The following is a 13,280-nucleotide window of genomic DNA, read 5'->3' as shown; positions in this document are numbered from 1 at the left end:
CCCTTGTGGGGGTCCCGACACCCATTTTTTAACGCACTGGTTCCCAACCTGGGAATCTCGACCCTCACTAGGGGTCGCCAAAGCTTCAAGGGGGCGTCGCAAGGCCTTCTTGGTTTTAACGGGTGTAAGAAAACTTGAATAAATATATCTGTATTTACAGTATATCTCAGCATTTCATTAATTTACGCGAGAGCTAAATGTAGCTGTTATTTTTAAAGTTTATATGTTTTTTTAAGATATAACGAGGATAAAGGCGCGGTGAAGACATGAACACAAGCTATACTCACTCTCTGCTAAACAGACTCGTCCTGTATTAGAAAAGTATGCAGTGAAAACAACAAAAGAGCTAATAAAACAACAGCTGAGCGACAGGGTGAGGAAAACACTGAATTTGTCCCAAATAAGCATGATAAGTATGTATGATAGTTAAAAACAAATAATACAGAGAACTGTATAAAACCCTCCTAAAAAATATCAGGAAAGCTCATCTCTGATGCAATATTCAAATATTCTGCTCAATATTGATATAAATTGCTCGTTTTACACAAACTTCCTGCAGTTATAACGTTCACTATTTGGTTAATTGTATAGTTATCAGTTGTCCTGTGCTGTTATTGTTATGCATTGAATATATACTAAGAAATATCATTAAAACATGTCACTTCGTCAGGTCGTGTGTTTACTCAGTGATAGGGCAGGGGTCCCTCAAGGAAAAAGATTGGGAACCGCTGTCACCTCGGGGGATTGCATCGAGAGCCTGAATGCAGCATTTGTTGCCAGGGTGCTGTATCTACAGTCTGCGGCACAGCGGCGCTGCAGCACCCCTCCTGGCTGTGTAGGACTGTCCTCCACCCCCAACAGCAACCCACAGCAACCTGATACCGGAGACGAGCGGTCCAGACAAGCCTGCAAACGAGGCGTTCCCAGCCGCCCTGCCTGCCTGTCTGTCTGCCGAGCGGAGCTCCAAACCTACAAACGCAGTCGACCGCCCCGGGGAAGATCACACTAAGAGATATCTATCGCCTCCCTCCCGTCGTCTGCCAGCTCGGGAGTAATATTCTCTGTCTGTCGCAAACCAGAGAAGCTCACTATACTTGTACTGTTGACTTGTGAATTATTTTTTTTTCCCACAAGGAAGACGGTGAAATGAGACGGGACGCGGAGAACTAACTGGCGAGCTATTAAGCTAACGTCGGCTAGCAAACCATCCAAGCGAGCTAGGTTAATTGGCTAACGTTTATATGCCAAATTCCTGCATGTAGTGTCGAAAGGGTGTACGATTTTATAAAATGCACACCTGAGATTGGTCTAGATGTAGACGAACGAGTTGTGTGTCGGTTATTTTTTGCGATATTTACCCTCTTTGCTTAAGTTTTCTATTATCAGACAGTCGCCCCAGGCAGCTAGCATGTTAGCTCGCAGATATGGACGTTGTTCGCTGGTTAGTTTTAGACGGCAGATCCGCCAAACAAGTTAGCCGCTTGGTTTATCTGTCCCGGTTTATGCTGGAGACGATAGCAGGACTAACTTAACTTTAATTGGTAGTTAGTTATCAAATTACGACACCCTAACCCCAAACACAGGAGCGCTTCTTTTTCGCACCAAACCTCACTCAATGTGTTGTTCCATGCCTGAGAGAGCAGTTCAAGTTATTGAGCTGACGTGAGGAAAAGGGGGTGAAAACAAAGTGCTAAAGAAGAGGACCAAGAAGTAAAACTAAGATTTGGAGGAGCTCCAACTGCCGAGACCAAAGTCGGTGTCCACTGTCATGGCTGTGGGCCGAATCACGATGAAATCACTCGCTAAATTTGGGTTTTGCCTGACGATTCTCCTGACTTCTGTGGCTGGTAAGTGGCTTATTAGTGAATTGATTTTTGGAGTGAGGGGGGAAATGTGCTTCTTATGAATATTTGATGCTTTCCTTTGGTTTGTACAGTCTGCATTTCGTCCACACATCTGCAAATGTTGTAAGCTACTCAGCCTCTACATGTACTGTGTTTTTTTGCACTGGGGCAGCTATAGTATGAATGTTTTTTTTTATTTCTTTTAATTATTTTGTCATTTTAATACAGATAGTCTAGCAGACAATAACAAACAAACGTGTTCTTAACTCAGCTCTTTGAATATTGCACATCACCATATGTTCCCTATATGTCCGTCTGCCTGTCTGTCTGTCTCTTATCTATCTCTTCCATCTTGTTGTCTGCCTGGCTCAATTCTGGAGTGATCTGTGAAGCTCATGTCATTGTAGTCAAGTAGCCTTCAATAGATATCTCCTCTTGAAGAGAGCAGTAAATGCACCTCTGGCTCCTTTTAATCATTCTGTGTACAAAGGCCTGGAAAAACACTGCCAAACATACCGCAGTCCTTGTCTGCCAAGTTGTGCCCCCTGTTCAAGACTTTGGGCTGAAGCCAGGCTTCTGTGAGACCTTGAGCATGATAAGATAGTAGCTGGGTTGCATAGAGATGTAGGAACAGTGTATGCGGGGGGGAGAAATGTGGAATGTGTGGGAAGACAGGGAAGGTATTTTACAAGATGGGTGATTTAGGTGATAGGAGTTCAACATGGGGCTCAGTCTGAGGCAGTGTGTATGAAAATAGGTGGTCTTGTAGCCCAGTTTGCTCATCCGGTGTTACAGCCGAGTGAGTGGGCGTGAATGTGTGTATAAACAGTCTCTTAATAATGTATTATCATTGCTGTGAGTGTGTGTTATTGTCGAGGCTCCTCCATTCATAGACAGGGTGTTATCAGAAGCTGAGAATAATAACTGCTGTTGCAGAGGGAAATATGTGAGTGTAGAGCATAATTTGAATACCCACTGTGTCTGTTCATTACTTAAGGCTGGTAGTACAGAGAGACTACAGTATGTCCCAATTTGCATTTACATTTGCATTTAACAGACAAGTGGTAGTAGCATTTCTTTAATTCCCACTTCATTAAAGTGACAAGCAAGGACTGTAATTGTTAGCGTTGCGACGCCCAGACAATATTTCTGACATCATCTGATTACGAGACCATTTATTAACCAGTAGAGGGGAAAAGCATGCTACTTATCCGCTAGAGTAAGTAGATGGTTAAGGTATGGAAGAGGGGTGATTCAGCAGAGAGAGAGTAGGGCATGAAATATTCACTGAAGAGATGAATTGTCAGGTTGTGTGACGTGGAATCAGTAGGGGGAGGCTGTGGAAGAAGCTGGGTGCAATTTTCACCCTGAATCATAAAATTCAGCAAAATGTGTAATTAATCATTTGTGCTGCCCCGCTACACAGAACGCATGCCGAAAGATTGCCCATCATCACGGAATATTATCGTGATAAGCTCACCTTTATGAGACATGACATGCAAATTAGTATTCCCTGAGTGCAGTTTAACTGCTACAGTGACTGGCAGAGGATTGACATATTCATTCAATAATCAGCACAAGGACGATTAATGGATACTTATATGCATGCGTGCCATGTAAACAGTCAATAAATCCAAATCGTTGCTCTGTGCAAAATTAATTAGGGCAGCAGTCAGACTTTGTTGGCGTAATGACTGTAAAGAGACAGGAGACAAATCGCTCACTCTGTGCTGCTGATTGGTTCATGAATGCAAAGCAGAGATATCCCAGTGCCCATTTCTTTGGATGATACTTGTAACGATGATGATGAGAGGAAGCAGAGGGCCTAATAGTCTGCAGGGACATGTTAGTCATCTCTCTGACCCATCACCCTTCCCTTTGCTCTCGGTTCCATCAACGTTATTGCCTCCTATCATTCCCTTTTTCCTAACTCGGCTATTACCTCCGCTAATTTCTTTTTTTCTTTTTTCAAAATATTACTTATTTTCCTCCAACTGCCATGTGTTTAACCTGTCTGCAGCTGAGCTTGTGTCGTCCTTCCACTCCCTGTCCCTTGTGACTAATCAGTGTGTGGGTGTACGCCTGCTGCTCAAAAAATCTGGAGTAGAATCCGTTCCAAACGTGGCACAAGCCTGCAGACACTACCTGCGGCGTGACCACAGGTGTTCCTAAGTAGGGACAGTAGGTTGAGGCTTTTCTTTAGACCTACTTCTTCTCAAGTACAGTCCTAACTTGTAGCACATTCATGCCCATAATGTGTGCCACAACCCACATTCAGGCACTGTTTTAACTGCTGTTCCAGGTAAGCCTGAGGTTTGGGGGTCCAAAGAGGATTAGAGCAGAAGTATTATACCATAGCATAAAAAGGCCTGCTCATTTGCTCCGCTTGTCCAAATCCTGAAGCTGTGTCTCGTGGGCCCCATACGGTGGCGTTGACAGGGCCCACTGTTCCCCAACCAAGCCGTCTCTCCCCAGCCCCTCTGGGCCACGGGGTACTCTTGAAGCTGTCGGCTCGGCGGTCACATCAGCGGCTCAATAGAAAGTGAAGTTATTGGCTTGAGATTACAGACTCACGCTGAATGGCTGGGAGTTTGTTTGCGACCCGGGCCAGCCCAGATTGGAGCGTACAGAATTTGGTGAGCCAGGTACAGACTGCTGGCAGCCCGGGCATCTAATCTGTTGGTTTACTGGCTTGGTTGGTTGGAGACGACTAAGATGAGGATGAATCAGATGTTCCTATATGCCAAGTACATTGAATGCTGGGGAATCTGCCTCGGTGATAACGCAGCAGAGACACTGTGAAAACAAGGAAGGGAACATCTGTAACAGTGCAGAGAGAGTGTGTGATGATATTTTGCTATTAGCTTAAACCACATCCATACTTCTATTATAATTCAGGCAAAAATATACATTTGATATAAAAAGCTTATATGTGCATTATAATGAAAGCTAAAGACTATAAGAATGCAGCACAATAATAAGAGAAAGTCAAGATATAGAAGTTAATTTTATACATCAGTGGCCTGAAAATGTGTGTGATATAGTGTGTCAATTAATGGCACTGATTTTGCCCAAAGCCCAGGGGTCTAGACTGCCAAGGTGCATCACCTTTGGCCCCAATGCTAGGCTGCTACGTGTGCATTATGGTCTTTTGAGGATGTCTATTAAGCATCCCTCTGGAGGACAAACACAGGGATAGTAAATGGATAAAAGTAGCTTGTAAAATGCTAAAAATCAGTCATAAAACTGCCAGGCAGCCAGTGTACAGAAGCAAAAATAGAGGTAATATGATGATGTGTACTTTATTTTAAGCCAGCAATTTGGCATCACTGTTTGCACAACTGGAGCAATGAAATGTAGTCAGAAAAATAAGAAAGTCGTTGCTGAAGCCGGAGGATATAAAAGCACTGCGCCCACTGTGATTCCATAATATTTTGCACTCAGTCCACATCATTATTTCGTGAGAAGAGATGACACTGACTGCAGCTAGAAACAGACCAATGAATGCTGGAATGGAGGGGGAGGAGGCCATTTGGTCTCTAATACAGCTAGCCTTGTACTCTATTAGATGAAAAAATCAATGACTGTCTCTCTTAGTACCTTGGTTTTAGTTCTGAACAGAGGTAAAAGCAAAGCGTGATACAATAGAACAGTGTTCAGCCGACCTTCTGGTTTGGCAAAAAGGAGAAATTAGTGGATGTTTTAGAAAACAAAAGGTGCAGCCTTGAGATGGTAACTCAGAGTGACAGCCTATGATTAACAGAAAGCGTTCTCCTTGACCAGCAGAGACAATAAGTCTAGAGCGCGCAAAAATGTTGCCCAAGTATGGATGAGTTTTGTGAGGGTTTTCTTTGTGTATATGCATAAAGATATTAAGAAGAAAGAATGGTACTTGTTAGCAACTGCAAGGTTTTAAGGTGATATTGGTCCATTCTGTGTGCCCCAATGGGATAATTCTGATAATGTCTTTGCAGTTGTCCCCTCAGTATAGGCTTTCTATCTTAGGCTTCATATGTTTCTATCCACATGATGCAGCAACAGTATAAGATGCAGCTCCTAAATCCCAGTATTACAAGTAAAGAACCGTGAAAAGAACAAGTTTCAGACCAGTTGTGTGCTGACAGCAACCCTCTGAGAGACATCGTAGAAAAAAACATGGGAACGGAAGATGGATTTTTGGGTGATAAAAAGTTTTTTTGTTCAAAGAAATGAGGTCTTAGTTTGCCATTTAAATTTCTTGTAACCACCAGGACATCACAACACTAGTTAGCTCTCTCAGAAAAAAAAAACTGAAAACCTCATCATACCAGACAACCACAGCCTCCAGTGGGTGGATGTGCAGGGAAAATCAGCCTGTCAGGCTAGTATGTAGCCTTCCGAGCCTGTAATAACTGCTCATTCATTCAACAAGGAAATCATGTTATAAACAAAAGCTAAAATTCAGATGGAGCCTATAAACCAAACTTTTGCTTGTTCATAAATAATCTGAGATTAACACCCCCCCACCACCCATTTGTTATAGCAAACACCACTTTAGGCACACTGTCATTTGTGTTTTCATCACATATTTGGGAAAGTTAAGGTATAGAGGGAGGGAGGGAAGTGGAGGGGGGGGGGCAGATTTTGGTATAAATGCATCGTGGTCAATAATGGAGGCCTCTGAGCTTTGAGGGTAGTGTAAGCCCCAGGATTAGCATAACTGTACCAGACCCAGACAGACACAGACTGAGTGGTGGGGGGGGACTGCAGTCCCAGGGCAACAGATGGGACAGATTAAAGCCCACTCACCTCCCACCCCACCCTCACATCTTTAAACTCAACCAGGGGACTTGGAAAATTGGGGGTGTCAGCAAATACCCGTGAATCCCATCCATCCTACCTCAGCAACAAGCGTGCACCCAAACAGCAGCAGCAGGTATGATTAGGGTCGATACATGCTTCTAATGGCTGTGTCACGGCGTGCCGCAGCTTGAGCTTTTTTGCGACGACGAAAACACACCACGCACACAAGCATAGATAGTGGTCGTTTGCATTTTTAACATTTCTCTCTGTGGACGCAGCAGCCATGCACGATGGCATATTATTGGCCGGTGTGCTCGTCTGCTGCACACAGAGGCAAAAACAACACCAAAGAGAAACGCGACTGCCAGTGTGTGCTCAGCATTAAAATGATTCTTGTGCACATTTTTGATAAGGCACAGAATCAGCATTGTACAAAGGCTTTATATGAAATGCAAGGTTGAGAGCACTACTTGTATACGTCAGTGGCTGAGGACAGTGTCTGCAGAAGAGATGGTGCATGCACGGGTGCATCAAGCACATTTTTGCCTGTAGTCAAGAGGGCCTCTTTTTTTATTTTTTTTTTTTTTTTTTGCTCCCAAACCCATACTGTGTTTCAGTCTCTAATCTTGGATGTGAAGTCAGAAACAGTTGTGGAGAGAAAACAGCCAACACATCAGTGCACTCAGTGACTTTTAATCAAGTCTTAGACTGCAGTGTCTTGCATCTCTCCTATGGGCCTTGGCAGTAGGAAGGAGAGAGCCAGATTAGATCGCTGTTGTTTTTTAGCAGCGAGGCTGAGGGGAAGGGGGTAGTCTGAGAGGGTGGGAGGGTGCACCGAAGGCCAATTGGGGGAGGAGGGTTAGAGTGGGGGGGGGGGAGAGATTAGCAAATAACTGGGCCATGGGTAAACACTCAGCAGTGCCCGCCATCATCCAATGAGCAGGCTTGGAGCAGAAAACTACTCCGAAGCCTTTTGATATGACTACCCTCTCTCTCCCTCTTTCTCTCTCTGCCTCTCTCTCTCTCTCTCTCTCTCTCTCTCTCTCTCTCTCTCTCTCTCTCTCTCTGATCTGCCTCGCTCCACTGGCCTTGCCTGCATACTCTGACCCACAATCCAATACTGCAGTGGAAGCCAAGATCACACAGCAAGCTCCACAGAGCAGAACCAGGGACAGAGCCTGCCACGGCCAATCAGAGATAAAGACAGAGATTGGCATCCAACCAGAAATACTCCTAAGAAAGACAGAATTCAGTCAAAGAACCAATCATGGCCATGCAGAGCTGCAGCCACACCAATGAAAACTGACTACAGGAGTGCTCTCATGGCTCTGACTGCAAATGAGCAAAGCCTGGTTGTGAGCACTTGGGTTGGAGCTCCATCACATGTTACACTGTCTTCCTCCTCTTACTCTCAAATAGTGGCTGAAACTAGAGGTGGGAGATATCACCCAATATCAATATCACTTTTAATTGTCACGTTTACCTCATTAACGAATAATCAAACAGTATCTTATTAAAAACACCTGTGTGCAAGATTCTCCATCCTCACATTGGAGCTCTGAAAAATATACAGAAAAGGCTGGATTATGACTGAACCATATTTATTTACCGTAATCAGTAGTTAACGCTTGTGTAACACACAGCTGCGTCTGAAACAACCTGCCCCAGCCTCCTGAATGTGGTCAGGAAGCTCCAGGTAGAGTGACAGGATGAGAATGGCTGAAATTCAGGACCGGGGAGACGGGGTGGGTGTGGTCACAGTGGGCATGGCCTCATGTACATTACATTCAGTGTCAGCGAACAAAAAAACTCATGAAAGTCAAAACTAAATTTCATCATTTTTGTTCATGAAGTCAACTGTCTGTCTGTCATCAGCAAAAAGAAAAACAGTGACTGTGTCGTATGTAGTGTGTAAATCATTATCCTTCACATGAAATTCATTTAAATTTGATTCATTTCATCAGTACGGTGCCTATCACATCTGTCTGCATGACGTGCATGTCAGATAACCACTTCTCCCCGGCTGTCTGAAGCTACGCTTCCCCTCTCCTCACAACTGCAACCTCTGTTTCATTTAAAAAAAGAATCAATTCAGAACAGGATTGCAAGTTAAATATATATATATATATGTTTTAAAAATAACTACATGTTGTTTCTAGAGCAGCAATAGTAGTGTTTACCTCGGAAATTCACTATATAAGCACAGTAATGCGTCACTGGAAAGAAATCTAGTATTCCTGAGTGCAGTTGACTCACAATGTTTATACATAGTTCAGTTAAATTTTACAGCTGTCACTCACATTTTCATGTTGAAACAACTGAACCAATGTCTCAAAAGGGTGCTTTAATTTTTAATGGCAGAAGGATTAAAACGTATAGACTGACTCTGATAGTTTATTAATATTATGAAGATGCGTTTGTGCAGATGGATCAAATAGAGAGATAGATGGATCGGCTCTGAGGATGGACCGTTATGCACTGGCAACAGGTATGTTCCAGTCATTTGAAACGCCTTTTATCGGCAGCTAAGATTATCATTAAGCTGTAGGAGCTTACAAACACATTTTTATCAAAAATTCCTCCCACAGTGGTGTCTGCACTCTCCTGACATCAACAATCCATTATTTATGACAGCCTAATCAGTGCAATAGACAAGTGAAAACACATTAATAATACTCTTAAATATTTTACAAAAATGAACAGGACATTTTTTAATAACTAAAAGCAGGAGTTATAGCCTACATAAGTGATTTGATCAGAATATCTTCACAGATTCAGAGAGTAAACCAACTATTGAGCTACTAATTCATGCAGACTAATTGATAATCTAATCAAATTTTGCTCTCGTTTGAATTGAGTCTTGTTGCGTATATCTCCGTTATGTTATTAATTATTCATAACAATGTGGCAGCGCTCCAAAAGACACAATACATTCAGTGCAGCATTTTTTAATATTACCGTGTCACCAAGACAGGTCTCCTCAGTATTTTTGCCTTCAAGTCTCAAGTGTAGTCGAGTCTCACAGCATACAGACAGCTCTCGTCTTAGCTTCTTCATATTATCTATTACTATTAGCTTAACGGTTCATTTTCAGGAAAAACAGGATGGGAATCAGGATTCGGGACACCTGCTCATGCTCACTGAACGCTCCTAAAGAAGCTGCTCCACTATTTTCTGATGTTATTTCCATGTAGCTTGTTTTTTTCCTGTATCGTGTTGAATGAAACCAAAGTGCCCATATAACCAACAAAACATATTATTTTCTGTACTGGCTTGTTCTCATCTGCAGCCGCCCTGCGTTGCATTTCTCCAACACTTGAGTTATTTTGTCTTCACGGGACATGTTTGGTAAATTACATGACTTTGAACTGCAGGTGGACATTCTGTATGACAGAACGAATTTATTGAACATATCAAAATGACTAAAATAAGATTGGTAAGAGAGTCATGACATCGGTTTTGGTTACTTTTCGAAAAATTGCCAAGCCCTAGCCAGGGCCTTTATTTACCTCAACGGCTGAGAGAGAAGCAGACCTTTATTTCTAATTTCCTGTGTTCCCCGGTTAATGGAAACTCACAATGTCCTCCATGTTTACCCTTTGTCTTGATAAATTCAGTGTAATACCCATTTACACATCAGACATTCCATTTTGCCTCCCCTCCCCACCTATAATGAATGAAACACTTCCTCCAGAATTTCCACATTCAAAGTGCTGTACTCACAGCTTCCCCTTTTATGGGCTTTTAAAGAGGACATATCCTGCGTATTTCCAGGTATATATTTTAAATCTGGGGCTCTACTGGAATATCTTTGCATGATTTACAGTTCAAAAAGCTCCTTATACATCTTATACTGGCTCTTTATGCAGCCTCTCAGTTCAGCCTCTGGCTGAAACAGGCCATTTTAGCTCCTGCCTCTTTAAGGCCCCTTCATGATGAGCCCACTCTGTTCTCATAAGTTAGCCTCCAGCTGCTGGGGAGGCTACGTAAGCAAAACATGAAACAAACCATAATAACAGGATTTCACTTCTTTTTCTTGTTCTTTAGTCAAAATGTCACCTTCTTAAATAAATCCATACATGTGTGAACGGAAATCTGATCTGAAATATGAGCATGGACAACGTAAACAACACATGGACAAACCTTAGCAACAACCTTAGCAACCAAGGCTACAGAATGGATGGTCGTTTATGGGCATGCGTGATGAGCTGACATCAGCTCAACAGCAAGGTAGAGAAAACATTACAAGCAGTGCATTCATGGCAGGTTGAAGCCCTGACTAGATACCCAACATCATACAACATCTTTGTTGTACTGATGGAATTAGTGCTGGGGAAATGTACATTATACCATACTTACCCCCTCAGTGTTCATTAGCCTTTATTTATTGGGGCTGATCATACCTCCAGCCATTATTTGCATACTAGCTATATGAACATTTACAGCATTTACATTGACTACAGATGTCACCTACACAAGTAAATATATTTTTGGGAGGGTGAACAATAGAGGTGGGGAAAAAATCGATTCTGTAGATGTGGATGATTCTGCATATCAATATCAAAAATAGATTTGATAAATGTTAGTTAATAAGGTGAAGTTGATGGAAGAAAAAAGGCGGAAGTCAACTGTGAGGGCTGTGCAGCACCTGGTCAGTCTACAGCACGCACACACTAGAGTTCATCTTAACAAAAGGCAGCGGTTGCAAGCATGTTTTGAATGAACGTCTAAATAATTGCATTTGCAAAACAAACGTGAAGTATATCTTGAATACTTTCTACACCGTCACTCAGAGACTAATGTTAATGGAGCGGAGCAGCGAACCGGCAGAAACAAACAAGACCAGCTGATCAACACACTCTGCAGCATTAAACAACTCAAACCAACTCTGATGTCTGTTTCACCTCGACAACCCCGCGTCCACTCAGCGTCTTGGACTTTCCCAGGAGCTAAGTGTAGCAGCAGAGAGGCTGCTCTCCACTGCTGGAGACATGACGTTAATAACAACACAGCAGAGCACTCCACCTCCCCCTCACTTTGTTATTCTCATACAGGCAGGAGACTGTAAGATGCTTTCAAATTAATTCATTCATTAATCAATGCAGTTAACTTTTTCAAATAAAAAGGCTGCAGAACATTTATCTTATCTGCCAGTTATGTTTCATATTGTATTTCAGTGGACTAAGGACAGCAGTGAATGGTTTGGCACACAGATTACTGGAGCATTATTGCGCCCCTTTCTATTCATTAAATCAAGGATCGATTATGAATCGATTTGGACACCAAAGAATCAGAAATGAATGGAATCATGGGATTCCCACCCCCTTGTGAATAACCTCTTTTTGTAAAGAATCAGGAGGAAATGGGTATTAAAGAAGCTGCTATGTGATCAGTCCTTGCTCTCCATTTATTGAGCACAGGCTTGTTATGTGCAGCAGTGTCGGCACAATGAAACTATTTAATGCTTTGCACAGTCAGTGTGTCATAATGTTATTTCAGTCAGACAGCCAGTCACGGGTTGAAGTCTGGTGGGGGTGGAGCTGGTGGGGGTGAAGGGTTAGGGGATTGTGGACATGTTCCTTGGCACTGTAGTCTGCCTTGGGGGACATGAGACAAAGTGGAGAGCTTTTCACATACATTATCATCAGGATACTTGATACCCGCTACATACTTACACCATTATTCTTACTACTTAACAGTGTTTATGTGGATGTATTTTGCTTAGTCTTAAAGCAGCAAAGCAGCTTTTCTCTTACAAACAAATCTACTTCACTTGTGAATAGAAACCCAAAATCAATTTCAAGATTAAATTCAGGAGATAAGCCTTTTTTTTTTTATCTTCTGTTTCACTTTTTTCATGCCCGAGCTCTTGCAGAAAGAGCATCAATACAGGGTTTTTATTTCATAGCCTTGAATTGTAGTAAAAATATTAATAATTAATGTCAGCACACAGTATCTACCCAGCTTTGGGAGAAAGACAGAAGATACTCTGCTCTATGGATTTCTGTTCTCCCAACCCTGGTGAGCAAGGTCAATGTGTTTGTCTAACTGTCTATGGGTGTTGTCACTGGCTCTGCACTTCCTTCTATTGTTCCTTTATGTTTCCTCCTCTACAACTCCACCACCCACTGTCCTCCATCGCTGGGTTTGGATAATTAGAAAAGGAACTGTATTTGAGGCAGAAAATATTGTATACAATGTCATTATTTTTAGCCTTGTACCTCTTTAGAAGTCACTATTATTAATTTTGAGTATAAAAAAAGCTGAATGATAGTGAGTTGTAACAGTCAAAGAGAACGCAGAGTGTCTCTTAACCACAGTGCAATGGTTTAATTAAAAAATCCCCAGATTCAAAGTGAAAGCCTTTGACCTCGTGGTGAACAATGTTCTCCTATTATCTCCTATCAAACAAACTAGTCATGAAGGTTAGGACAGAAGTGCATCCGTGTACAGCACTCCCAAGACGTCACAAACAACTTGTTGTATGCCAAGCCCTGACCCCCTTAGTTACCGTTGCTACACCTTTCATGCTTTCCATTCTCACATTTATGCAGTTTACATGAACAGTGGCAGATTCACCACTTGAAAATTCTATGTCAATATTTAAACTTTTTCATCAGACAAAAGCAGCTTCTCATCCTGCAGCCAGCGACT

The 13,280-nt window shown here is 42.4% G+C and overlaps 1 protein-coding gene across 1 annotated transcript in view; it reads left to right on the top strand.

Moving 5' to 3' along the window:
* Positions 1–928: 928 nt before the first annotated feature.
* Positions 929–13,280, top strand: part of LOC137176808 (bone morphogenetic protein receptor type-2-like) — a 35,038-nt gene continuing 22,686 nt past the window's right edge. Inside the window, exon 1 of the mRNA XM_067582748.1 lies at positions 929–1,847. Within this exon, the coding sequence (XP_067438849.1) occupies positions 1,769–1,847 (79 nt within the window). The 5' untranslated portion in view covers positions 929–1,768. The remainder of the gene's footprint in view (positions 1,848–13,280) is intronic.

The sequence above is a fragment of the Thunnus thynnus genome, chromosome 24 (assembly GCF_963924715.1).
Source record: "Thunnus thynnus chromosome 24, fThuThy2.1, whole genome shotgun sequence".
Lineage (NCBI taxonomy): Eukaryota > Metazoa > Chordata > Actinopteri > Scombriformes > Scombridae > Thunnus > Thunnus thynnus.
Note: the sequence above shows the minus strand (reverse complement) of the source record. Positions and strands in the feature narration are given on the sequence as shown.